At 51.4% G+C, this 27,807-nt stretch overlaps 1 protein-coding gene across 6 annotated transcripts; it reads right to left on the bottom strand.

Annotated features, from left to right (window-relative positions):
• Positions 1–249: 249 nt before the first annotated feature.
• On the bottom strand, positions 250–27,564 carry MPP3 (membrane palmitoylated protein 3). 6 transcript variants are annotated; one of them, XM_041724031.1, is made up of 20 exons: positions 27,045–27,111; positions 26,656–26,729; positions 25,780–25,913; positions 25,420–25,538; positions 25,083–25,160; positions 23,811–23,891; positions 23,474–23,611; positions 19,290–19,371; positions 18,022–18,107; positions 16,544–16,618; positions 13,245–13,441; positions 11,176–11,240; positions 9,690–9,710; positions 9,144–9,185; positions 7,700–7,864; positions 7,516–7,596; positions 4,917–5,010; positions 4,604–4,712; positions 2,650–2,772; positions 250–555 (listed from the first exon to the last, which is right to left on the bottom strand). In XM_041724031.1, the coding sequence occupies exons 3-20, from the start codon at positions 25,889–25,891 to the stop codon at positions 379–381; spliced, it is 1,845 nt and encodes a 614-aa protein (XP_041579965.1). In that variant the 5' UTR covers positions 25,892–25,913; positions 26,656–26,729; positions 27,045–27,111; the 3' UTR covers positions 250–378. The 6 variants fall into 6 exon arrangements, with proteins under 6 accessions (XP_041579965.1, XP_041579964.1, XP_041579963.1 ...); XM_041724030.1 differs by having other exon boundaries at positions 25,780–25,842; positions 27,045–27,059; XM_041724029.1 differs by lacking the exons at positions 26,656–26,729; positions 27,045–27,111 and adding an exon at positions 27,448–27,564 and having other exon boundaries at positions 25,780–25,842.
• Positions 27,565–27,807: the final 243 nt, after the last annotated feature.

The following is a 27,807-nucleotide window of genomic DNA, read 5'->3' as shown; positions in this document are numbered from 1 at the left end:
AAATGAAGCATCACTCCGTTTATAATCTCTGCAAAGTGGACCTGTATAAATTTACCAGCCCTACCCTCAAAAGACGGTGGCTACTTAACTTCGGTGCAAAGGATCCGGGTTGACTTGCCTGTGATACTTTGGGGGATGCAATGTCTTATTTTGTGATATGCCCCCTTTCCATTCATGTGTTCTGCTCCAAAGGGGTGCAGTGAAAAACAACAGACAAAAACCAATCACAAACGAGACTTCACACATATATTCTTCTTGACAGTGGGGTTTATGGAAAATTCTGCTCCTCTCCATATGAGATTCCTTGATGGTAGCATGGGGGAGGCTGGACTAGGTGATCTTCCAGGTCCCCTCCAACCCAGATGTTCTAGGATGCAGTTACCTGACCCAACTAACAGGTACCCAGTGAGTGTCCTTGCTCAGCTTCTCCAATAGTGCTCTGAGCTGGCTGTGTGCACTCTGGAGGTCCTGCTTCACCAGCACAGAGTCCACCAGGTGCCCGTAGTACTGGTCTATGAAGGCAGCGGAGGCGGCCATCTCTTGCTGCTCCTCATCCTGTAAGGCAAGGGGCAGTTACAGAGCAACTGGGTGGTTCTCCCTCAAAATAAGAAACCTAAAGACTTTTACTCGGGCAGCATTCCAACGTCTAATTTTTAAGTGATGAGTGGGTGAGTAGGGCCCACGAATAACCCATGGTGCACGCAAGAACAGAGTGTGGTGATAACACCCTATCATGCGTCCAAAAATGTTGCCAGGCAGTAGACACAATCATTTGTTCATCCTTTCAAAATATCCACTACGGACCTGTAAACCTCAGCCATGACATGCACCTTGGGCAGACGCCGATTCTGTATCTATGAGTACGTATATGAAAATATCACACTTCCAGGGGGAAGATACTTCCAAAGAAGTGGTATTATAGTGTCACGTGTCAATTTGGTTAAGTAATTATAGCAGAAAACTACAAATACTATATTAACTATAAGCAAAGCAAGCATTTCTGGAATTAACGACAGGGAAAAGCAGGAGTGTAAGTAATGCCCTTGAAGACTCCTAAATTCATCACGTAGAACTTGCCATCTCCTCAGAGTTGCTCTCACCAGAGCCCAACTCTAGCACCATCATTAAAGTGGAGTTATTTGTTACAAAAGTGCTGGGACAATCCTGACCAAATAACCCCATTTCCCTGTGGCCCCCGACTTCCTTCCTCAGACTGCTTTCCTAACCCTGGACACCCCAGGACAGGTAGCCCATGATGCTTCCTTTGCCCAGCCTGCATGGGGTTTGCTTCTTCACTCAAAAACACCTTGAAAAAGCAGAACCTCGATCCAGTAGTTGACTGATGGTTAACTTGATTTGGGGGGAAAAGGCAAGTGGCAGGTGAAGTATCATCACAAAATGAAATTCATCTCTGGCACTTACCCACCTCTTTCTACCTCTTTCCTGGTACCTGCTGGCTTCCCTCTTGTGCTTACAGAGACTCAGTGCTTTTATAGCACTCATGAGCTGTCCTCCCCCAAAGACCCACATTCCAAAATATTTCTTCCTCTCCTCTCTGTTGCCCATCAGCCTCAGATCCCTATTCTAGTGAGAGCACCTGCAGGGTCACAGGATAGATTCTAAAGGCTTAGGAAAGAGTTCGGCAAAGATGGGAGAGACTGGAGAGAAGGCTGAAGTCATTTCTTCTCCTTCCTTCTTTCTCCCAGGAGAAAAAGTAGGTGGTGTCAGGAGAAGCTTTCTAAATCCATACTCTCTCTCACAGGGCTCCCTCCTCTCATACTCAAAAGCACTCTGCAGTGTCCTGGGGCTGTCCCTGGATCTTCAATCCTACTTCCATCACTGCCCCCCTCCACCTTACACGAACACCTCCCGCAGATTTGCCCCCTGCCTCTGGAGGGGCACCAACAGTGTTCATCTTGGAAGCATTTAGCTATTTAAGGGAGTACAGAAGAAACATTTTTGCCACTAAGTACCTCAATCTTTCTAATATTTGCATCTTAAAGGAACTCAAGTACATCTCTCATGGAGTAAAATGTATGACATTAGTTTTGCAGCCATAAATCCCCTGAACCAGGGGTGCCTTGGTAGCTCAGTCGGTTAAGCATCCAACTCTTGATCTCAGATCAGGTCGTAATCTCCGGGTCGTGAGTTCAAGCCCTCTGTTGGAGCCTACTTTAAAAAAACGCTGGGGGTGGCAGGATCCCCAGAACTCCTCTCCTGACCTGTAAAGATGGAACTCAACCACCTGTGGCTCCAGCCAGAGAGTCACAGTCCTGAACAACACATAGGAAAGACTCCCACCATGCTGTCCTTTTACCCATGTTGGATTTACTTGCTGGATCCAAAGTTGGTTGGGCCTGAGAATTCAAAAGATTAGTGTGATCAAGTCTTTGACAGATGTCCCTTATATCTGGGAGGATCCTTATGTGAAGGAGTGAAGGGCGGGGATTCTAAGCAAAGTCATCCCTGTCTGAATTGGGAGGAAATTTTAGCTGCCCTGACTTGTGCTGCTTTTTTTTTTTTTTTTAAGATTATTTATTTATTCATGAAAGACAAATGGGAAGACAGCCTGTATAGAAGGTACTAGTGCCTTTATGTTGCTGTTATAGGCCCCATTAGGCCTTTAGAAATGACCAACTTTAAACTTACAAGTGGTGTTGCTGTGTCCTCACAAGTTGGGGACATGGGTGGCGTCTTCCTCTTTTCCTGAATTGCGGGCTTTACAAATATAACATAGGGCTTGAACTCTGAGGTCCTCAGTTGCTGTAGTGCCTGAGAAAGAAAGTTTACAAACATTACATATTCTGTTTTATTTAGTCATTTTTAAAGATTTTATTTATTTATTCATGAGTGACACAGAGAGAGAGAGAGAGGCAGAGACTCAGGCAGAGGGAGAAGCAGGCTCCATGCAGGGAGCCCGACGTGGGACTCAATCCCAGGTCTCCAAGATCACACCCTGGGCCAAAGGTGGCGCTAAACCGTTGAGCCACCCGGGCTGCCCACATATTCTGTTTTATCATGAAACACTTTCTGAATGTTCAGTAATGGGGTGCTTCATCACATAACCTTCAGTGGCAAAGGTCCCAATCACATGGTCTAATGACAATGGACTTCAACTGGGCAGACCAGCTGCTCATTTTCCTTTCCTCCACTTTGACACTGGACTTGGCTGGGCCCCAAAGGCCCACTTGCTGAGAATGAACGTTCCAAAGCCCTGGCTCCAAGTGTTGCCATCTATCTCAGCTCTGACCCCAAAGCTCTAATTAACCTTCTTACGCCCTTCTCCACCTGCCCGGTCCTGATAGAAGAGCCAGCAAGATTCAATGTGTATCTCTTAGTCAAACGTCCTCACTTTGGACTACACTAATTCAAAATATGTGTTGTTATACAGGCCTCCTTATGATATTCAGAGAAGAAAAGGTTTGCTAAGCAAATGAAGAGACTAAGAAATCATTTGAAACACACTGTAAAGACTTTAGAAGGTTTTCGGTATGCAAATCATCCTGTTTATTAGTGCCTATGATCTAAAGTGTAAGGGCCTCAATTTGGAAACACCAGTATTAAACTGCTATATGTACAATGTGCACCACCGCCCCTCCCCTGCGAATCAATAAAATCACTTTTCAAATTAAATTTTGCAATTTAGACTTTTAATTTTGATTACCAACCCCCAGTTAAGTCCAAATGAGAGAGGGTTTTCCTTTGTAGACATAATATGCTTTTTGGAATCTGTTTCAAGCCAACTTCTGTTAAATGAAGCCTACAGCTTATAGCATCAAATCAGAGCTCTGTTTCATAGAGGAAAAAAAAAAACCCAGATTGAGTTCAAAGCTTAGAAGTTTTTGTCAAAGACAAGGTTAAAAAGATGGTTGAGCCCCTGTCAAACACACAGCAGGCAGGGTGTGCAGGACTGGAAATGTATTTGAAGCACTTTCACAGGGTCATTTCTCCTTCTCTTTTCTCTTTCAAACTGCTCTCCTGGTCGCCTCCCTGGCTGATTTCCCTGAGCCACTGATGTTACTTGTCCTGGTAGTGTGGGGGTGGTATCCTGATACAGAGAGCTGAGCCCCAGCATCCTCTTGTGCATTGACATCTAATTCCCTGTCACATCACTACTGACCAGTTGGTGCTACCACTACTGTATGGTCTACTCCATGCAGAAGCTACTATCCCAGGTCTGCAGGCCACCAGAAAGTCTATGAGCACCCTACAGTTAATGCAGTTTTGTGTATAGACGTGCAGATTTCAAAGCTTTCATTAGATTCTCAAAGGGAGGCCTAAGGAAATTTTAACATCCAGTACTCTGGACTACAAAAATCCTGAGACTGAGGTCAAATGTTCTGTAAAATATACAGTCCCCTCATTTATTATTATTATTTTATTTTGAGAAAGAGCAAGTGGGGAAAGGAGCAGAGGGAGTGAATCTCAAGCGGACTCCCTGCTGACTGCAAAGCCTGACGTGGAGCTCGATCTCAGGACCCTGAGGTCATGCCCTGAGCCAACATCAAGAGTCGGACGTTTAATTGACTGAGCCACCCGGGTGCCCCTCCCCTCATTTATATATCCTGCCAACAGAAAATGCCCAACTGGCTCAGAAACTCACGTCCGGTTCCACGTCCACCAAACACACTTTGTTTTTGGCCATCACAGACTGAATGGCATCCAGGCTGGTTCCATAGAGATTTTCCTTATATTCACCATGCTCCAGGAACCTAAAACATCACCGAGAGGGCACGGGCCTTTAGTTCCTGAGTCTGCCTAAGTCGGCCTGGAAAGATGGATGGGCTTTCCACCACGACCCCACGCCCTCATCCCCCACCCTTTCTGATAGCCCTCCCGGGAGGTCAGGTGGAACCAGGGACCGGGGCACCCACCCGCAGTGTACCGCGTGCCTGCTGGCTGTCAAGCCCACGTACTTGTTGTGATGTAAGTCAGCCTCGAATGCTTGCTTAGAGACGAAGTGATATTCGACCCCTTCCTTCTCATGGCTCTTTCTGGGCCTGGTGGTATCTGTGAAAGAAAGGGAAAGCGGGCAAGGAGAGGTCACCTCCCAGGGAGTGGGAACAGCAGCAAGCCTGCACCCCCATTCTTCTCCGGAGCTCAGTGCGGCCCGGTGGATGAACCCACCGCTTCCATGCATCCATGTCCCTGTGCGGCAGGCACACTCCGTGATGTAGGAGGAGAAGGCCTCCCACTTCGCAGGGGGGGAAACTGAGGTACAGCAAGGTCAAACGCCATGGATGGGGTCCCAGAGCCGGCGGTGGCAGAGCCAGGGCGTGAGCTCTGGCCCATGCCAAGCGTTTGCCCTTAGCCACCGCGCTATGCTGCCTTGTTGGGGTCGCGTGGCTTTTATAGAGCTGCTGAAGGGATCCCCAGTCCTAACCTATGATTTCTTCGTGGTTTTCATTTCTGAGAGCCACGGGGCCCCAAGTACAGATGGCCTTGCTGTATGTTTTTAATTCTTTATTCAGTTACTTCTCATTTTGAGAGAAAAGACATAAAGACAGACAGTCCTGTAATGGACAAGACGTGTTCCAGCAAAGCTGGCTCTCATACAAATAATTGTAAGTTTTCTTCACTGATTTTTTTAAAGATTGTATTTAGTTATGAGAGACACAGAGAGAGAGAGGCAGAGAGACATAGAGACGTAGGCAGAGGGAGAAGCAGGCTCCCCACAGGGAGCCCGATGCAGGACTCGATCCCAGGACCCCAGGGATCATGACTTGAACCAAAGGCAGATGTTCAACCACTGAGCCACCCAGGTGCCTTCACCACTGATTTCTGCAATAGAAGGGAGATGCATACTTCTGGGGGAAACCAGGTCCTTCACAGAACAAGAGCACGCATGAAGTAACACGCTGTTTTCCAGAGCATTCCAAAAGAACAGATGGGGTCTTGAAGGACAGTATTTTCATGCCCTTGGGAACCACCTAGAGATGCTCTGTGCTCTATTTCTGACCCATCTCTGGTAGGGTTACTTTTCTGACCATGTCATTCACTTGCTTAAAAACTTTTTATTCACCACTGATAACATTCTAAAGACCATAGATGAGTATCTCTTCCCACATCATCCACATTAATCTCCCTAGTCCCTAATGCTGGTCACACCTCCATCCCTTTGCACAAATTGTTCCCTCTTTAGAGAGAACTACTCCTTTCTTGTCTGCCTGGAAAACTCCTATTTATGCTTTAAAACCCAGGATAAAAGTCACTGCCTCTCTAAAGTGGGAAGCTTCAAGAAGCTTTCCTTGACTCTCTCAGTTCCTAAAAGCAAGGGGGAGAAGTCACCTATCTATGTGGTGCCTGAGGCAGGAAGCCCTGACCATCCATGAACCTCTGCCCCAGGGAATGAGTTTGGGGGCTTCTGAAGGACCCATGTGTGAGCAAGTTCTACATGTCCTACTTCAGCCCACCCTGGAACGCAGTGGCCCTCTGAAGCCCTACCTACTGGGTCCATCAGAGATATGCTGCTAAAATGGCTTCCTGAACCCTTCTACCTCCCTCCAATCCCTGCCACTTCAGGTAGGGCTCTGAAAGACAATTCTGACAACCCACAGACTGAGTTGTGGACTCCAAGGTCCAGGGCAGAGGGGTAAAAGAAAGGATTGGTATCTGCCCTTAAAAATCTCTGGAAAGGTCTCATTACTGCCACCACAGCATTCCCTGCTGGTGGCCACCAGGTGGCCACACTGCATCCCTCTGAGGCTGGAAGAACGGAGGATCCCAGAAAGGGAAGAGACAGCCAAGGACAGAAGCACTAGGCACTAGGATGAGAGGCCCTTCTTGTGGCCTCATTAAGCACGGGACTGGGCAGGCTGCCTGGGTTTGAATCTTGGCTCCACTTACCAACTGTGTGACACTGGGCAAGTTATCTAACTTCTCTGAGTTCCAGGGTCTTCCTCTGCAGTACAGGGTGGTGCTAATCTTCCTCCTCAAGGGTATGGGGAGGGCTGCCCAAGTTACTAGACTCTTCTTCATTCCCCTCCTCCTCACCATACCCAGAACGAAGGCCTGCTGCCTACTCGGTCTCAACATCCATAGCTGCTCCTAGACTCAGGGACTGGCAGGGGTGTGAGTACCCTGGAGGGTGCCCAGCCACTCTGATGGGCTGGAATCCAGCTACAAGGATGTGTCCGAGCAGTACCACTCACCGGACTCTTGGCTTCTCTCACCTGCTCTCTCTTACCCAAGCAGAAGGCAGGGGCCATCTGGGGCCAATGGCCCTTTGGTGGTTTGCTAAGGTTGCTGCTTTGCCTGTAATGTGCTCGAGACTCATCTCCCACCCCAGGAAAGAACTGGGCAACCAGTCCTCCAGCTTTTGCCTCAAAGGGTCCTAGTGGACCACTGACAGTGGGTTTCTTATCATGCTTAGGTCCCATGATCTGCCTATAGCAGGCGGTGCCCATCGGTCCCTCAGACGCAAAGCAAGTATTAGGATGGATGTGCAGAGTTAAGTCCCTGTGAACTATTCACGCGCATGTGCAAACACAAAAACCCCCATGCAGGCCGCCTTACGTGGAACAGCAACACCAAAGTGCTGTGGGTTCTCTGCCACCACCTTCTGCTTCAGCTCATGCAGTCGGGCTCCCAGAGATCCTGGGAAACAAAAGGAAGGCTGACCAGGATCTCTGCTGAGCTCCCTCCCCACCAGTGCAGAAGGAAACCAGCCCACTCCCTGGAAATGCACGACATTACCTACCAATCAGAACCACCAGGCGCGGCCGTTCACCAGGCTGGTGCTGGTACCTGGTTACCTCCTCATAAGTCAGCAGCTCTGGAGACTCGGCCACTACAGATGCTTTTCCTTCCTGGGGGCTTCCCAGTCTTTCCCTTCGGCCCAGTCGAAAGCTTCTCCGAAGGCCAGCTTTGTGGGAAGGGAAGGGAGAACTGTGGCATTTGTCCCAGGATCTCCCAGGAAAGACTTTCTCCACCTGGCCGACCTGGAAGGAGGGTGCCAAGTCCCACTGGCCTCTCCCAACCACCTCCTGCTATAGGAAGGGGTTAATCAGGGTGCACAGTACAATGATGAAAAGGTGACCATCCAGCACCCAAAATCAGGGTTCAAGGTGACTGCTATATTTAAAGATATTTTCTTATTTATAGAGAGAGAAAAAGACCATGGGGAGGAGCAGAGGGAGAAAGAGTCTTAAGCTGACTCCCTGCTGAGCACAGAGCCAACACAGGTTCATCCCTTGATCCTGAGGTCACGACCTGAGCCTAAACCAAAAGTCATATGCTCAACTGACTGCACCACCAAGGTGCCACCTCCTGCAGTCACTGTTTTATTTAGGATGTGGCTGACCTTGGAGTGAATCATCACCTCTCTGAGCCTCAATTTCTTTATCTGTGAAATAGGAATACAAATCTACAAATGTAATGTATGGTCTTGGGCTGGATCTTAGATCAGGGAAAATGCTCCAAGGACACTACTGGGGCAACTGGACAAATTTTAATATGAATAGTGTCATAGATGATAAAATGGTATGCATACTAAATTCCCAGAATTTTAATAACGTTCTCCCAGAGAACATCTCTGTCCTTAGGAATTCATGCTGAGGCATTTAGGGGTGAAGGGACACGATGTCTACTACTGAATCACACAACTCTGGAAGAAATTGTGTGTAAGTGAGAAAGGGGATGACAAAGCAGATACAGCAAAGTGTTAGCTGGTGCATCAGAGCCCTTTGTACAATTCAGGCACCTTTTTAGTAAGTTTGAAATTACTTCGAAATGAAAGGTTAAAAAAAAAAAATCTCAGCCAGTCTCTAAGGCCTCTGAGAAGACTAAGCAAAATAAAAGCAGCACAAGACCTGTAGAGACTGATAAAAGGCTCCATTGCTGGGTGGCGGCCACACACGGACTAGACCGTGGCCGAGACCATGATGATAATGGATTGGTGTTAATGTATCCCTTCCCTGCCAGAGCTCTGCTTCCAGGGGCTGGGTGAAAGTTGGGGGGACCCTAAAGCATGGGTAGGTCAGCCCCCTCCTCTGGCTGATCGAGACTGAAGGGGAATGTGGGTCCCCCGGGCTCAGCTGCTCTTGAAGGGTTGCTGGGGCTCAGATCACTCTGCCTTTGCCTTCTCCTGGTCCAGAAGCCCACGGAGGGGTGGGGAGTACTGGGGACGAGCCCCTACTACTTACCTACATAGTGTCCTTTGAGGTACCCCTCACAGTCACAGGCCTCTGGGAACCAAACAGAGAGAGGGAGCCAGTGAGCCGTGCTGAACACATACTGTGACCCAAAAGCACCTGGCCCCGGAGATGGCCAGGAGGAGCCCACTGGGACGATGTCTCTCAGGGGCTCAGGAGAGAGGCCGTGTCCTGGCTCCCTAAGAAAACAAGTCCTACTGTTTCACTCAGTTCTCTATGCTGAGGCCCCAAAGAGACTTTGCAGGCCCTGGCAGGGGTCCTGGGCCCGCAGGCCCTTCTAGGTCAGGATTGGCATGCAGAAGGAGAGTCATGCGCTCTGTCCCACCTGCCTGTCTCCTGCCTCCCACCCAGCCTGTAGCACAGTTGGCCCAGCCAGAGTCCGGGGAAGGTGGGGCCCCATGTGCCAGGTGGGCAGTGAGGAGCCCTGTCCCCTGCAGCTCTTCACAACTCAGGACACAGGGGGAGGAAAACAAGCCCCTCTAGCTCTAGACATTCTACGTTCTTGTCCGGATGCACAGGGGATAGATACCAGCCTACCTTTGTCACAAGGCTGATCATCTGCGGTTTGCACAAAAGACAGATGGAAGAGCGTTAGTGGAGGGGAACCAGGAGGCCCTGCGGCTGAGAGGCAGTCATAGCCTCGTGTGCGTGAGGAGCCCTCCATCTGTCCCCTCTTTCTTTCCTCCAACAAACCTGTGATCTGAGCTGCGGTGTATTATTAAACCGAGACCAGCTCTAATTAGTCTTTCTGTGTGTGTGTCTCATTAGTGGCCCGAAGCAAGCCAGCTCATCGCTGGCAGGAGCAGCCTCAAGGCCTACTTTGTGAGCAACCCTTTGGACTTGAGAGCAAGCCGGGAAGAGCAGTCCTGGGCAGTGGCCCCGATCCAGGGGAGCAGCTCACTCCAGGATGCCCACAGTGGGGCCAAGACCTGTTCTTTCTTTTCCAGGGTTTGAGACATGCCTGGGTAAATGCAGGTGCCAGAGGATAGAGCGGTGCAGAGCAGGGCTGCCAGCCAACTGCAGTCTGGCCACCTGACACTCATTTGGGACCCTCACTTGGTTCTGAGCCCTCCTACGCCAGAGAGGCCAAATCACAGGGAGCTTCTTCCCTACACAGGGCTCTACCCTCGAGGCTCTGGGCACTGGCCCTCTGAAAACCTGACCCCAGCCCCACTCCCCCAACCTCATGAGCCTTCATTTTCCCATGTTGGAAAAGAGGATGTCCTGACTCTCCTACTTTGCATTGTGATGATTAAAAGGCAAAGTGGATAGATAGATAGATAGATAGATAGATAGATAGACAGATAGATAGATAGATAATAGATAGATAAATGGCAAAGTGGTAGGTGAGTGTGTCTTCTGAAGGCAGGCGCTACACAGGATAGGGTTGCCAGACAAAATACAGGACACTAAGTTAAATCTGAATTTCAGATACACAACAAATAATTTTTCTTTCTTTTTTTTTTTTTACAACAAATAACTTCTTAGTATAAGTATGTCCCAAATATTGTAAGGGCTATACTTATACTAAAAACTCATTCGTTATTTTCCTGAAATTCAAATTTAACTGGGCATGCTTTATTTTTATTTGCCAAATTTGGCTGCTAACACAGGGTCACTCGCAGCCTTCTCCACTCTTGTCCAGCATCAGCGGTTCTTAAATAGTCAGGATCAGAGAGCCCCGTGGAAATCTAATGAAGGCTACAGACACTCTCTCAGACATACACACACGCACGCTCATATGCTTTACACACAATTTTGGAAGAGGTGTTTAACATGCCCCCCAGGATCATCTATGGGTCCCAAATAGAGTAACTTCTCTCCAAGAAATAGCTCCCTCCCCCCGACCTACCCCCCTTTCCCCTCCTTACCCCCTCCTCATCCCCTCCCTCCTCTGGAGACCTGCCAGCTCAGAAGGACCCCCGGTGCCCTCTCCAGTCCAGCACTTGCTTCTTCAGGGCACGAAGCCCCTGAGTCCTAACCCCGAGCTCTCACTGAAGTGCTTCCCTGCCCATCAACTCACAGGGAGGCTTCCTGAGGTTCTGGGGGCTTGGCAGGGTGCCGGTAGCTCTCCGGTAGCTTAGTCGCCTGTGGGGATACAAGGAGACAGGCAGGCTCATGAGCTTGGGGATAAAACCAGTCAGAAAGAACTTTCTGGAAAACTCAGGGAAACCAAGGCCTGGATTGCACAGATAGGTACAGTCTGGCATTCCAAGGGCCTCCCTCCTTCACAGTAAGTTTCCATGAGGAGAGTTACTTTCACAGAAGCTCACAGGGAGGAAGAAACCAAGTCTCTTGCTCTGGGAGAAGCTCATCCAGCCCAAGACGGTCACACACAGGTATATGGCCTCTGCCATGTTGGTGATTGGTCTTTATTTTCCTAGGACTGGTTCTCAAGGAAGGGAGGCCTCTTCTTCACACTTGACCTGGCCTCCCCATCTCCAAGGAAGCAAGAAGATAGCACACCATCTCCCAGAAGAGAGCGAGGGCCAAAGTGATGCTAATTTAGCACCCTTCTCCCCCCACATCGGAGAGCTCAGCCTGGCACATATCCAATTTCGCCATCAGTGTGGAGAAGCAGGCACCATGGCCTCATCTCAGATCTGAGAAAACACTCAGAGCTCTTAGAGGTGTCTGGAGTTCCACATTTAAATGCAGCTACAGAGCTTTCCCCCAAGACCCGTGAAGCTCAAGATGCATGTGGGTCCGAGGTTCCTGAGGAAATAGGGCAAGGGTTTTCAGACTTTGGCACCTCGGAATCATCTGGAATATCTATTGGAACACAGAGCTCAGAGTCTTCCCCTGGAATTTCTGACTCAGCAGGTCTGGGGCAGGGCCCAAGGGTTTGCATTTCAAACAAATTCCCAGGGCATGCTGCCTTGCCTGGCCTGGGGACTGTGTCCGGAGGGCCACTGAAACAGACCAAGCCCTGAAGTCTGTCTCTACTGAGTTCCACAACCCAAAAGATGGAAGAAAGCTACAAACCTCAGGGGAGGTAATACAGTCATAACTGCCACACCCTGAGCCAGCACTTAGACTTTTAGAAATCTATCCTAAGGAAATAATGTGAAATATGAGGAAAAGTCTAACGTGCAAGGTGGTTATTACATTGTACCAGTGGAACAGCGCAAACAACTTAAAAGTACAGCCACAGGGAAGGAGTGAAGTCACTTGGGTATGACCTTCCTCAAAGATGCCTCCATGCACACCCAGGTAAGGGGCAACCCTCCTATGGTACGACTTCACAGAGCACGATGTCCTCCTCCCCAGTGCCCATCACATTTATAGAAAGCGTTGGCCTAGGGGCACCTGGGTGGCTCAGTCAGTTGAACACCTGCCTTGGCTCAGGCCATGATCCCAGGGTCCTGGGATCCAGCTCCACATTGGGTTCCCTGCTTCTCCCTCTCCCTCTGCTCCTCCCCCCCACTTGTGCTCACTCAGTCTCTTGCAAAGAAGTAAATAAAATCTTTTCTTAAAAATTAAAAAAAGAAAAAGTGTTCATTTGAACCACGTGTGACTTTCCTGCTACACTGTCAGCTCCGGGGATAGAGGGGGGCAGAAAGCATACTTGCTGGCCAGGAGTGAATGGTCTGTTTTCTGATAAAATATTACCTAGCTATTAAAAAACCACACAGTAAAGACTAGGTAATAATGTGAGAAATGTTAAGTCAGATGTTAGGTGATACCCGCACAAGAAGCATGACTTCCGATCTATGTGTACGACTCCCATAAAAGGCACAGGAAGTACATAAATCATGCTGCCTCAATAGTGGTGAGACTTGGCGAATTTGCTTTCCCTCGTCTATCTCTTCTGTATTTTGATTTTTCAGCTTTCATTAAGTACATATTATAAAACATATACTCACTTAGTGACACAGAGTTCCATACATTTATTTTGCTCTCAAACCACCATCGCTGCTGGTTAGAGCACAAGAAGACCCAACACCAGAGTGACTGGTACCTTCTGAACGACACCCCTCCCCCTACCCCGCATGCCATTCCAGCTGTGGCAGCAGAGATTTGGGGCTCTGTCGTGTTCCCATGCCTCTAGCCACTGTAAAACCACCCCCTTACCACACGCCCCAGACCCACCTTTCCTGGAACTGCTTGGAGGGGATGAGGCCAGCTCGGAGGTTGGTGTCACCTACTCGCTTGGCTTGCCACCATGTGGGATCGTCCTGGCTCACCACCTCCAGGACCTGCCTGCGCTGGAAGGGCAGGCCTGCCTCCTGGCAGGGGATGGCCCGGTCCTCCCGCGGGTTGTAGTGGAAGAGGGCGCGCATGAACACCTGGAGAGGGTGTGAGCACAAACGTGTCTCTGCCACATCAAAGGCCAGATGACAACTATCATTCACAGTCAGGGCAGGGCAGCAGCCTCGAGAACACAGAGAGCTAATGAGAAATACAGGGCAGGGGATCCCTGGGTGGCTCAGCGGTTTGGGGTCTGCCTTTGGCCCAGGGCGCGATTCTGGAGTCCTGGGATCAGGTCCCGCATCGGGCTCCCGGCATGGAGCCTGTTTCTCCCTCTGCCTGTGTCTCTGCCTCTCTCTTTCTCTCTCTCTATGTCTATCATGAATAAATAAATAAATAAATCTTTAAAAAAAAAAAAAGGAAAGAAAGAAATACAGGACACATGTTTTCCTCTTGTTCTTTAGCCATTTTGAAAGCTACAGTCAGGAAATCCATCAAGGTTCAGAAAATGAAGAGATGGGCCTTATATCTGAATTTCTCTTTCTGGCCTCAGTGTTTCCTTATTTACCCAATCTGCTGTCCTCCTAACAGCCTCTCAGCATGCACAAAGCAATGACTCGTCCTGGGAGCAAAATGTAAATGAATGAACAATTTTCGCTAAAATGTTATTTTTGATGTGCTAACTGTCCCTAATGAGGTCAGCAACCATCTGTGAAATAAGCAATCTAGGCATTTTGATTAGGACACAAATACCAACAGAACTACCATTACTGGCTTCTCACCATCACTTTTCAGTGGGTGATTGACGTCCACATTTTTTTTTTACAGCTCACCCTGACTCATCTGCCATATACTCAACCAACCCCCAACTCTCCCCTTTACCTTGATGTCACCCCTCTAGAGAAGATGGTGGGAAGATACAGAATTTTGTCACACTTCCTTGTTCTACAACTCAGTGGATGGATTTATTTTGTTTATTTCTATTACCAGACCATTAGGGGTCAATTACTTTAACAAAAGAAAGAAAGAAAAAAAAAAAAAAAAAAGAGGGCTTTCTTAGATTCAAGTCATATCCTTTTAGGTATTAACCAGAAAAGACAGTTAGACAACAGTAAGAACTTCCTGGCCAGATATTGTGAGGACAGATGCCCTCTTCAAGCCACAGATGTTATCAGGGTCTCAGGCACTGGGAAGAGAATAAAATCTTAAATGGCCAGCCCAGGTCAGGCTTCCGGATTAAGAAGAAATATTTAGGAAGGATGGGCTAAGGGAGAGGTTACCCATCTTATCCAGGAAAACCAAGTTTTCTCCCTGTATCAAGTTAGAGCCTGCAAAAGCTGCTTATGGAGATCACGTTAGCCCATCTAAGAATGGACCACCTTCCATCAGATAAGAGTCTATGTTATGTAAGCTCTGGGATTCAATCAAAGTGTGCAAATAAGAAACAGTCACATAAAGATTACGTCTTCATTTGCTATAAAAGTCTGACATTAAAGACAATGTCCGTTATTGATTCCCATTCGCCAAAATACTTATCAACATCCACTCTAAGCCAAGTGCTGGACTGTCCCTTCTCTTGTGCATTTAGTGCCGGGAGGCAAGGGCTGGGAATCACCTTTCTTGAAAAATTGGCATGCTTCCCTCCTCTTCTTGATGAAAAGTATGCCATGCCTTTCCTCTCCTTTCTGCCTTGGCTGTCAGGAAGTTCAGATCCAAATTTATTTGAAATCAAAGCAATGCCCTCTCTCATCTTCCCTCCCACCACCTCAGCTCAGGTGAGAATAACCCCTCACCAAGGCTTTTACAACAGCCTTCCCGCCAGGTCTCCCCACCTCCAGTCTCTACCCACTCCACCCTCCCCCACGTGGCTTCCTGGGAGCTCCCACATCCCTTGGGGCCTTACCACTTCAGTGCACCCAGCCAGACTGTCAGCAGCCAGCCCTGGCGTCTTTGTCCAAGGCCTTTCTCTGGCCACTGGCCACTGCTCTACTAACCCACTCTATAGAGATTGCTGGGAATTAATCCCCGGATGCAGCTTGGCAAGACTTGGGGTGGACAGATCTCCCAGCTCCGCCGGCTCTTGGGTGAAAAGACGGAGGCATGTGTCTCTGCAGGGTTCCCAAGTTCTCCAGCAGGATTACACAGTGGTAACTCGTCGGATTGCACTGACTGCCTTCTCATCCCCACTCCCATACAGGTGTTTCCCTGGGTCATTTCCTTATTCATTCATTCATTCATTCATTCATGAGAGACACACAGAGAGAGGCAGAGACATAGGCAGAGGGAGAAGCAGGCTCCTCACAGGGAGCCCAAAATGGGACTCAGTCCAGGATCCCAGGATCACACCCTGAGCCAAAGGCAGACGCTCAACCACTGAGCCACCCAGGCGTCCCTCCCTGGGTCATTTCCAAACGAACTACTTACACTCTAATCTTTGTCTCAGGTTCAGCCTCTGAGACCCCAAACCAGGCCAGGATTATGCCAACATCCTTAATGGTGCATTCAAGGCCGTTCAGAAGATAGCCTTAGCCTACCTTGCAGCACAACCCCTCTAACACCTGACCACAGTGCTCTCTCTCACCCACCGCCCAGACGTACTCCTCTCCGTACCTTTGACTTCTATATATGCAGAGCCCTCTGCATGAACTTCCTTCCACCTCTTCTTCACCAAGGAGTGCTACTCACCTTCACCTCTGTCAAGCCTCGCTTCCAACATCCCTCCTACACGACACTTTCCAAGGCGCCCATAACCCTGCTCAAAATCTTTACGAACCACTAGCGCTAATCACATAGCAGTGAAACGCTTGCTCCCCAGCCTCCCTCTGAACTAGGAGTCCTCAAAGCTACCAACTGTCTCCATCTTCCACATCTGGCAGAGTGCCCAGCACAGAGGAGGTACCCAAAAAAGGTAGGCTCACCAAAGAATGAAGCAAATGGCAGTTACTTAATTGGTCCCAAATCCAGCACATTTGGTACCTTCTCCTCTGCATGGCCCTGATTTTCTATTTCAATTAAAATAACCTTGTCTTTTATTAGTAAGCTACGTCAAATCCTGTTTAGAAAGGGGCAGGTACAAATAAATGAATCATGGCGTGACTGAATTACAGTTCTCTACTGAGCCCACATTCGGAGGACCAGACATGGGATCTCCTCCCCCATTGCTGCTTCAAAGCCCTCCCTCACCTTCAACCCTGCCCTACCTTGCTGTCCTTTAACCGGTCTTCCTCTTGGGTGGCTGGGATGATCTTCAGGGTAATGGATCCCTGGGACTGCGCCTGAAAGGGGAGAGTTCAAAGCTTATGACCTCCCACACGTAACTCTTGGTGCATTCAAGCCTTCCTGCCCTGATCTGGAAACTCGAATTCAGAAGGAAGTCAGACTCCCCACCTGCTCTATGGCCCTGCCCTCTCACAGTGGCACCCATGAATTAACTAAAGCAAAACCCAAAAGCAAGTTCTGCATTTTCATGGGACAAAGGGACACAGAACTTCAAATGTGCACCAAGGACAGCGCATACATGGAAATCCACCCTTCCGTCCCTCCTGACCCTCTAATGCCCCCAACGGCCACCCTCCTTTCTCTTGTCTCAGGTTGTTTCAATAACGGAGTTCACTTTCATTTCCCTCTCTCTGCTTCCATCTTCCCTGGTGGGCTCTCCAACCTTAGGCCACTCTTACCTTACCAGGGCTTCCCCTCCTTCCACCCAACACAGTCCCTGCACCCCCACATGGGCCCCCCCCCTCCCCAGGCAGAATGCCATCAGCCCAGGAGAGCACCTCTCGCGCCACAGTCTCCCTGGCTCATCGCTCCCCTAGAGCACGAGGAGGCCAGGGCCCAGGACCAGGGAAAGGCCCGCAGACGCAGGAAGATGAAAGAAACCTGCCTGCAACCAAGGCTCCCTACAGTGGAGCCTCCGGTCTTCATATAGGCCCATTTCTGCCCCCATCTCAAACCATCGGAAGTTAGCAAAGAGTGTTATATGCAGGGGGGTGGGGGGTTGCTGAGGATAAAGAAGACAAAACCGTGACTGGGTTTTTTTACACTGCAACTTGACTTGTCCTACCCGAATGAGCTTTGGTGGTTGCATTCCAGCACTGAACACCCTAGAACTCCCTTACAGGTGTGAAGTGCTGTATCCTGTCCCGGATGTTTATATCCTGATCATAACCATGCTGGATGAGATACCATCCCTGTTCCATCACTGGATGAGATACCATCCCTGTTCCTTCTTCACAGGAAAGGAAAGTGACACCCAGGGTGACCTAATGACTCACCTGAGGCTACACAACTAGAGAGTAGTGGAGGTAGGATTCGAACCCAGGGCCTGCTGATCCCAAAGCCCCTGCTCTTGGGCCTCCCTGTACTGCAGCTTCTTATTCCATATTCCTCAGGCCTTTAGAAGAGGGGATGTCCCAGAAGGGTCCTCGGGAAAGGGACTGGGGCTATTCTGAAGAGATCTGAGGGGCAGATGGCCTAGAAGTGTCACTCTTCCTGTCTCCGGCCCTGACACTGGGCATGCTGCAAGGCCACCCTGCCTGCAGCCTCCTCAGGAAAACAGAGACTGAGCCAGAATGTTCCCTGGTTCCTGCAGGTGCCCTGCTTTGGTCTCCAAAGACCCACACCCCAGCATCCCACACCCCAGCATCCCACCCTCCGCCAGCACCCAGGCAGCACGGACCAGAATCTGGCTGATTTCATCCGGGCGCTTATGCAGGACCGCGATCCCATTCACTTCTCGGAGCTCATCTCCAACGTGGACCAGACCTAGGAGACACAGGGGCTACCCATCAGCACAGGAAGGGGCCTCAGCGCCAGGGCACCACTGGCGCCCACTGGAGGAACCCACCAGCCACACTTATGACAGACTCAAGGCAGAAAAGGCACAGGTGGGCGCGGGGCCGACTGACTCCTACTGCGTGCAGGGTGCCTCACTCAGCATCGCCACCTCAAAACCACCCAGTGAAATCCCCAGTTTACAAGTAGGCAGCTGAGACCCCAGAAAAATTGTGTGGCTTCCTCCACGCCACTCTGCTAAGAAATAATGGAGCCTGTGTTCAAACACACTTATTTTGACATAGAAAATCTGGTTCCTTCGGTTATAACCTCTGCTTCTTTACAAATATCATTCACTCTTCACCTTCCTGGGCTAACAGACATACTCTAATGCTGTCCTTCTCCAATCTTAACAAGAAAACTTAAAGGCACCAAGAAAGATGTCATTAAGAATATTAATTAAATACACCTGTCCACTGGCCTCTGCTTTAAAGACAAGCATCTCTGCACATTGAGCTGTAGTTGCTAGCCAAAGTGATACCCAGCAGCAGCAGCAGCAGCAGCAGCAGCAGCCAGAAGGCAGTCAGGCGTCCAGGATCTTGCCCCCACCCCCACTCACCCCTAGACCTGCTGAATCAGCATCTGCATTTTAACAAGATGCTTAGGGTTCTCTATGCTTGTTACTGTTTGAGAAGCACTGGTCTCCACAATAGTGATCCCCAGACTTCTGGGGTAACACCTCTCTATACCAGAAGGTTTGCCTCCCAACTGAGTAGTTTTTTCACACAACACTGATTCTCAACCTGTTTTCCACCCAAACAAATCTGGGGCGTGAACATCCTTCCCTCCATAATAGGGACAACAGGGGTGGTGGGGAAGGGTGTCCCTGCTCTGCAGTTAGGAAACCCCACCAAGCCCCTGCTGTTGGCTTAACAACCATAGCCCTGGGCGAGGCCAGTGCAAGAGCCCTTCTAATCAGCCCCAAAGTTCTCTGTGCCTGAAATTTCTACCAGGCTTGAAAAGAAGAAAATTCTCACCCCATTCCCAGAAGGCAAAACATATTCCAAACAGGGAATCAGAGAGGAGAAGGAAAGGAGACTTGTGGCCAAAGCAAAGGGAAGGCTGGGGCACACTGGCCATCACCTGCACCAGGCCAGCACTGACGCCACTCACCACTCCGGTCAGCTGCGCCCCCTCGCATGATCCGGGCCACTACCACAGCCCCTGAGTGCTCATCCCGCCGGATGGTGGCACCCTGCATTGGAGACAGAGCAGGTAGGTTTCTAAGAAGCAGCCCCAAAACCTCAGGCCCCAACTCTCTGGACCCAATAGAGCCTCCCTATATCTCCATCTGTCACCCTAGACAGCAGATCAATGGGGCCCTTCCCAGTGCTGAGGACGCAATGAAACCAGCATCTCACGTTAACACAGCACAGCAATTCCCACCTTACAAAGTACAATGACACTGTGACAATCTTGTTTCAGAGACGAAGGACAAGGGCTCAAAGAAGGTCAGCAGCTCCGAGGTCACCCAGCTGGGAAAGAGTAAAGGATTGTGGGAGGCCGAGTCCAGTGTTTGTCTCACATATCACAGCCCTCACCTTGTGCAAAGATGTTTAATAATGAGGAGAGGACGTGCCTGCAAATTCTCAACCTTTAACCAATCACGGGAGACCGGGCATTCTGTGGCTGCCGAGGGGAACAAATTATGTACGAGCCAGAGCTTCGGGACCAGGCCGCGGTCCATGGAGCATGGCACAGATGATGTCTAGGACAAGGGATGCTAACAAGCCCTCAATTTTGTGCACCCCCGCAGGCAGAACTGTGGCAGGCAGGGCAGCAGTCAGGTGAAGCGCTGAGCTCTGATGTTGGATGACCTTGGGTTTGAATCTACCTGTCATTTACTGAAAGCCTGAAGCCTTAGCAAGGAAACCCCTCATCTTCTCTATTTCCTCTGGGGTGGGGGACAGCACTGAACTCCCGGGGCTGGTGCAAGGATTCTATCAGGTAATGCAGGCAAGCCTCAATCATGGGGCATACAGTAAGTACATGCAGTAAACACTCAATAAATGTTAACCTTTTATGATTGGTTGTTACTGCAAACATATCAGCACACTTGTTATTAACTTCATTCACGCCACCTATTTGAAGTCCGTAGGACAAATACTGCTGCAAAAAGAAATCATCAACCAAGAACCTCACAGCATCTTTCCCCCTAGACCTACAACTTTCTGGCATCTCTGTCCATCCTGTGCTCCCTTTCCTGCTCTCAGCAGAGGGGCTCCTCCCATCTAGGTCCTTCTGTCCTCTCCTTCCCCCTCTGGCAGTCTCAATGCCCCCTCTCTGCTGGTTCCTTTTCCTGACTCCAAGAATATTATCATGTCCCCCTCATGAGTAAAGAGCCTCCCATCCCCGCATCCAGCAGCCACCAGTCTCTGCTCCTTCTGAGCAAGCACCTGCTCTCTCTGCTTCCTGCCCTACCAGTCACTGCCACCTGCAACCTCAAGAACACCAGCCACCAGCTGCCGGCTCCCACCTAGCCTCAGCCTTCTCGCCTCTACCTCCTGCCTGTCTGCCTCTTGCCAGCTCTCACTTTAGGATCCTCTCTTGGCCTGGGACCTGCTGACGGCCCTCTCTCCTGGGTCTTCCCAGAGACGATGTGTCTCCATGGCCAGGTCCTCCTCTATCTTCCTTTCAAATCCTGATTCAAGGGCCAGGATTTGGCCCTACTCCCCTTCTTGCCTTACTGTCTGCTCTACCCATGTGGTCTTGACCTCTTGGGTATGATTTTAACCCCTCCCAGATGCTGGCAGCAGCCAGTCTGTATCTCTGAAAAAATAATCCTTCCATTTCCTGGATGTCTCCACTTATGAATTCGACAGGACCTGAGCTCCTCCTTATCCCCTCCCTTGAATGATAGCTGCAGTGCCCACCTAGTCGTCCCAGCCAGACACCTGGGCCCTATCCTAGGCATCCCCCCAGACTCCTTCCCAAACCAGGGCAGTCACAAAGTGACATTAATTTTTTTCTGAACTACTTCTTGGATTTCTCTCCCCTATTCCCACAGGCCTAAGTCAAGCTCTCTTTCTGGACATCCACCTGTCTGGTCCTCTACCTTCAAATCTGTCCTCTGCTTCTGGCCTTACCCTCCAAGCCACTTTCTGTTCGGCAGCCAGGGTGATCTTTCTAAACTTCAAATCTGATCATGTTATTTCTTTTTTTTTTTTTTTAAGATTTTATTTATTTATTCATGAGAGACACACAGTGAGAGAGAGGCAGAGACACACAGGCAGAGGGAGAAGCAGGCTCCATGCAGCCTGATGTGGGACTGGATCTCAGGTCTCCAGGATCACGCCCTGGGCTGAAGGCGGCGCCAAACCGCTGCGCCACCGGGGCTACCCTGATCATGTTATTTCTTACTTAAAACCTTACAATGGGGGTACCTGGGTGGTTCAGTCGGTTAAGCATTCATCCAACTCCTGGTTTCAGCTCAGGTCATAATCTCATGGGTCATGGGCTTGAGCCTCCCATCGGGCTCTGCATTCAATGGAAAGTCTGTTTGAAATTCTCTATCTCCTCCCTCTGCCTTTTCCCTCCTGTTCTCTCTCTCTTTCTAAAATAAATAAACAAGCTCTTTTAAAAAAATACCTTACAATGGCCCCCCCACTGACTTCAGGAATAAACTATGACACTCTGCATGGGCTACAGTCCAGCCCCACCTCTGTCACTCCTAACCACAAACTTGGCATTCTCATCCACACCATGAAGCCCAGAACTCCCCGAATTTGATAGAGTAGGCATTTAGCTAGATATGAGCAGCAAATAAGTGCTTTCTGACTGATAAAAGGGTTGAGGCCAAGTTCCAAATGGGCAGGACAAACCCCAGGGGATGTACCTGTATTCTTCCCCATGACCACTGCTTTACAGTAACCTATAGCTCTATAGCTTCATTATAATACAAATACATTGTGGTTTTAACCCCTTTCCCCATCCTTCCTCCTCCCATCCCCAGAATGGTTGCCATGACGGTCAGACAAGGACCATATGGGGCCCAGAACTCCTGCTCCCAGTCAACAGAAGTCCCTTGGATGATCAGCTGCAACCTCAGTCAGCAACCACCCTAGCTATGACCCATAACCTATCCCAAATATAAAAAGAAAAAACAACCGTGACCTCCCAGGGCAGCTGCCATCTCTGGGCCTGCCCACCCTTCTGTCTCTAAAGTGTCTTTTCACTTAAACTGCTATTAAACCTTTGCCTGCTCTAGAGTCTGCTTCTGAATTCTTTCTTGGCTGAACTTAAGAACCAAGGCAGGGGAACGGGACTCTCTGTGAACAAATACACCACATTGGTTCCCTTACCATGATTTTGCTCAGGTAGTTCTACTGTGTGGGGTACCCTTCCTCCTCTCTTTTCCTTCTGGAAAACTTGTTCCTTTTCTTGGAATTCAGCCTGGGCATCATCTCTTCCAGGAAACCCCTGCCACTCTCCTGTGACCTCCCAGAGGGCAAGGACTAAGTCTTAATCACCTCTGATCTGCCAGTGCCCAGCACAGTGCCTGGCACACAGACATCTGCCGAGGCAATGAATCTCTGCTCCATTGTCAGGGGGAGGGAGGAGCAGAGGGAGAAGAGAGAGCCTCTTCCATCTGCAGAAGTGTTTAGCTGAGGGCACTTGGTGAAAGAACGCCAGCTGTGGCATTCTCTGGGGCAAATGCTCAACTCTCTGGACTTCCTCCACTTCCTCCATCTAATAAACAATCTTGTCCCTTTGCTTGGTAAATCAATGCTGCACTAGGACCAAAATGATAACAATCTGTCAGCTGGGAAGAAGAAAGGCTGCTGCTCCATGCTTCCGCAGGATTCAGAGCAGGATTTGGCACACTTTTCTGTAAAGGGCCAAATGTAAATATTTTAGGCTTTGCAGGCCACACTGTCTCCGTGGTAACTACTCCACACTGCCATTGCAATGCAGAAGCAGCCACAGACAATACATAAATGAACAGGCATGGCCATGTGCCAGTAAAACTTTATTTACAAAGCCGACAGTCAGCTGGGTTTGGCCCTTGGACCACTGTCTGCCAATCTCTGATTTGGAACATGATGATCAGGGCTGCCCTGTACAGCTGCACAGGTTGTTTATTGCACAAAGGAGCTTGGCCACAGTCAAGTGAGCCTTGTATACACCCAGGGAAAGAAGTACCCTGCACACAAAGGTGCCACGGGGACCATGGCAGCCCTGACAAAGCTGCCATCACTCACTCTGAGGACTTCAGGGGGGCTCTGTTCCCAGTTTTCTGGGTGGGTGGGAGAGTGGTACAGGGAGGGGCTGGGGAAAGAGAGGTGGGTGCCACATACCAGGGGTTCCTTGTTCTTCACCAGGCGGACAATCTTCACTGATTCCTCATCAAAATCCTCATCAATGTTATCAGGCAGAGGGGGAAGAACAGGGTCAAAATTCTTTTGGGCCACTGTATCGTGTACCATGAGCATGGCCTGTCAGGAAAGCAAGAGAAATGAAGCTCACAGGGATCGCGGGGGGACCTTGGCCGGGCAGTGATTTTGGGGGTCTCAGATCTCACGCCATAGAAGCCACCTCCCAGACACTGGCCCTTAGGACCCCTCACTCAGAAGTCTCCCTTCTTTAGCCGGGGAGGACACGAGCCGCGTGGGCAAGCAGGGACTGCGGGACTACCCTGAGGTGGGGGGTGGACAGCAGCTGGAGCAGCTCCCTCTCGTCACTGTGCACAGAGGCGGCCTGCAGCTCCTCCATCACCTGTGGACGAATGAGACAGAACACCACACATGGCTGCAGGTGCCGTGAGCCTGCCGGGAGGGAGTGGCCCGGGGAGAACCCTGATCCCTAAGCGCAGACCCAAGGGCCCTCACAGGAACTGTGACAGCGCCCAGGAAAGCATCAGAACCTCAGCTGCCCCAGGACTGACACTCTCAGGGAAGTCACAGCAAGGATCAAAAGAGCCTGAGTAGCTCAGTAAGGTCCTCCTACCAGGAGCCAAGTTATTAAGCCCTTACTATGTGCCATCTGCTTTATGTGGACCTTTCCACCTAAATCTCACAGGGAACTTAACCTGGCAAGTACTGGTATTTTGCCATTTGGCAGACAAGGATTACACAAGAGATATTAAATATCTTCTGCCTAAGGTTGAAAAGTTAGGATTTGAGCCTGGGCTTATGTGGCTCTATTATCTGTTGCCCTCAACACTGTGCTATTCCACAGATGAAAAAACTGAGGCTCAGAGCAGTTGAATGACCTGTGGCAGGTTCCAGAGCTGGTAGGAAAGGCAGTGCTAAGCCCGGGAGCCTGACAGCCTAACATGCTCCTAATCACGTCATCGAATAGGGGAGAAAGGAGAGATCTGCACTCACAGGCTGCACCCTTGCCTCACTAGGCCATTTCTTGGCATTAGGGAAATTTATTCTGGAGCTGGCCTCAGCATTCAACTGGGACAGCTCTTCCCAAACCATGCAACACAGAGGCCAGGTCCACAAGAGATAGGAAGCATTCTTTTTAAAAATGAAAGCCCTAAGCCAGGAAGCAGGGACATGCTGCAAGTCACCTGACCCCAGGACTTCACATGGGGCCTCCCCAAAGCATGGTACAAGGTGATTGTTTGACCTTCATATCACCAGGCCTCAAGAGTTTGGGAACTGCTGATCTGATCCAAATGCTCTCATTTCACAACAGGGGGAACAGACTTTCTCGGGAACACACAGTAAGCAGGCGTCATCATGTCCCTGTGTCCCTTGGCCCAGTGCAAGGCTCACAAGTTTCTTCCTGCCCATTAGGGGGCCCAAGGAAGAGCCAGAGAAGGGAAGGAGATGTCTCTTCACCTTTGGACTCAGAGCCCCTATGTCCCTGAGGCTAAGCGATGGTGACAGGCAAGATGAAGGAGCCCTATGGAGTTGGGAGTGGGGCTAACACCATAAGAAAAAATCAAGGGCTTACATCCTCAGCAAGAGCCATAGCGCTGTGTAGAACAGGAGTTGGACTTTGCCTCTCGTAATAGCGAAGCTTCTCATGAATCTGCAAAAACAGCCAATTTCAGACCAGGGCCTCTCAAGTCAGCTGCCCAGGGGTACCCTGGAGACCTCACAGCCTGCTCTTGACTGTGGGGATGGGTGCAGAGTGGGTCGCAGATGGGTCAGCGGAAAGGATAGCCATTCACAGCGGGCTAACGACGACTGTCCCAGGGCAGCGAATGGTTAAGATGAACTTCACAGGCCTCAGCCAGGTAGGAAAACCTCTAGAATCCCTCAGCAGATGGGATGAAATGAGGCTTTACCTTCATTAAATAACTGAGGCTTTTCTCACTGAAAACATCCCTCAGGAAGCCCATTTCTTCCTTGTGGTTGGAGTCAGGTCTCAGCTGAGAAGTCAACAGTGCCAGGGTTTCATGCAAACCTGAGGAGAGTATGAACCACGAAGGATAGCCAGTGCAATGGGTACTTCCCGCCCCGTGGAACCCCGAGTGGACTCGGCCATGTGGACAGTCTCTCCCCAGGCTCTCATTCCCAGAGCTTGCGGGCAGGGCAGCTCCTGCAAGCCAATGCTGGCAGGGACCTGCTTTCTCTCCAGCCTGGGGCTGCTGGGCAGGCTCCCTCTTCAGCACTCTGGGCACGCCCAGCCCAGGAAAGGCACTCACCGGAGTCCTCGGACAGCACGGGCATGTCTGTGCTGGTCAGCTCCAGAGCTCTGCCTGCGGATTCTGGGAGAAGGAGGGTAAGCGGTGTAGCAGCTCCATGGAGTATATTCATTCAACAAACACTGCTTGCACACCTGCTGTGTCGGTCCGTGGCCAATTTGGGGACAGAGGACATGGGAACAAATAAGTCTCTGCTCATTTTGTTTTTCAGAGAGCAAAGAAAGAAAACTAAGATTTGCTGGTAGCCTGGATGTGCCAAGCATTACGCCAGGTGGTTTCATATGACACTTTTCTTAATGTGCACAAAGCCCTGAAGAATGGATGCTGATATCCCCATTTTACTGATGAAGAAGCAGAGGCTGGGGGGAGTTAGTGGCTTGCAGGTCAGAATCCACACTCTGGTGGCCTTTCCAGGCTGGTCTCAAAGGAAAGGTACGAAAAGTGGCCCCTGCCTGACGGAGGGTGCTCGCTCTCCTGCAGCGTCCCCCACGCCCTGTCACCTTCTAAGAGGCTCTACTCAAATCTCTTGTCCTTCACAAGCACCTGTCTGGGCTTCCAAGCTCCCTCCTTCCCCACCTCCCCCGCGTCCCAAACTGAAGGGAGCATCCCCCAGAACCGAGTGTAGAGAGGAGGTGGAGAAACGAGAGTCGGGTCTCTGCTATGTGGGACTGGACAGCCCTAGCTCGGGAGGCCCCCCAACGTGCTCTGCAGCACGTGGACCTCAAAAAGTCCTCCTTCAGAAGGGGACAAGGAGGGTAATGATTCATTCGTTCCGCAAACATGGAGCCAGCCCCACTGCGCGGAGCACCGGTGACACCAAGATGCAGAAGAATGGTCCTGGGCTCTCCAGCCGCCGCGCCGGCCTTCGCCACTCACCCCGCGCCCCTGCCGGCTGTGCCCCTGCCCCGAGGCGGCCGGGCGCACAGGCTCCAGCTCGCTCCCGAAGGAACCTGTGGGACGGACAAGGAGCGCGGCTGGCCCAAGGGGAGGCGAACCCCGGGGGCCGCTGGCGGGCGGCGCGAGGACGCCGAGCGGCGGGAAAGGCGCGGGTCGCACGGCGGGGGGTGCCGAGCGCCGGGAGGAAGGCCCGGGGCCGAGGGGCGGGGACTCGGCGCCCCCTCCCCCCGGCGGGGGCCCGAGGTGGGCGGGGGGGCCGCGGGCAGCCGCGCGCACGAGGGGCGGGGCCCGGCGCCTCCTCCCCGCCCCCGCCGCGCCCCTCCCGCCGCAGCCCCGCTCCCCCGCCGCCGCCCCGCGGGGCTTCCTACCTGGCCGCGCCGGGATCTCCGCTCCACCACCCGGAGCCGCGCGGGTGCCCGGAGCCTCGGCCGCCGCTGGCTCCGCCTCCCCGGCCCCTCCCTGCCGCGGCCGCGCCGGGCGGGGGTGGCGGAGCGGGAGCGGGCGGGGCGCGGGAGGAGGCGGGGGAAGGGGCGCGGGAGGAGGCGGGGCAGGAGCGCGGGGAGCGCGGGCGGCCGGCGCCGCCGGTTCTCTGCGGACCCGGGCTCGGCTCTCGGGCCTCCTAGGCTAGGCCCCCGCCCCGCCGTCCGCCCCGCCGAGCCCCGAGGAGCCCCCGCCAGCGCCCTTCTACCCGGCCCACGCCAGCCTTCCCCCTGCCCCGGCCGCCCGCACGGCCCCCCCGCGGGTGCGGGGCCGGGCGCCCGTTTCACGTACGAGGCAATACCGCGGACATTCACGCGGTGCCCTCCGAGCGCTCGGCGCTGTGCGGGGGGCTGGGGCTTCAGAGACGCCCGAGCAGGCACCCTGGATTTGAGAACTCGCGTGTCGGACGGGGACCAGTCAGAGGCGGGGGCAAGTGGCCGTAACAATGCAGCGCGCGGGGAAAGATGGATCGGCGCTGTGCCCCGGGGCGCGGAAGGGGAGGGAGGAGACGTCGGGCTGGGGAGACCGCGAGGCTCGGTCCCGTCCGGGTGTAGGGGGTGGGGTTGAGGGAGGGGTGGGGGACGGGGAGGAGGGAAGGCAGCCTCTACGCTGGGGCTTCTCCCGGGCGACGGGCTCTGTGAAATGGCCGTG

This window comes from Vulpes lagopus, chromosome 12 (assembly GCF_018345385.1).
Source record: "Vulpes lagopus strain Blue_001 chromosome 12, ASM1834538v1, whole genome shotgun sequence".
NCBI classification, from domain to species: Eukaryota; Metazoa; Chordata; class Mammalia; order Carnivora; family Canidae; genus Vulpes; species Vulpes lagopus.
Note: the sequence above shows the minus strand (reverse complement) of the source record. Positions and strands in the feature narration are given on the sequence as shown.

Excerpts from the sequence above, each read along its gene's own strand:
- MPP3 (XM_041724031.1), bottom strand. The coding sequence starts at position 25,891 with ATGAATATACTCCATGGAGCTGCTACACCGCTTACCCTCCTTCTCCCA. Across the intron at positions 9,711-11,175 it reads GAACCTCAGGAAGCCTCCCT|ATGATCAGCCTTGTGACAAA; the intron begins GTGAGTTGATGG and ends TGCAAACCGCAG. Across the intron at positions 7,597-7,699 it reads GCGCCTGGTGGTTCTGATTG|GATCTCTGGGAGCCCGACTG; the intron begins GTAGGTAATGTC and ends TTTGTTTCCCAG.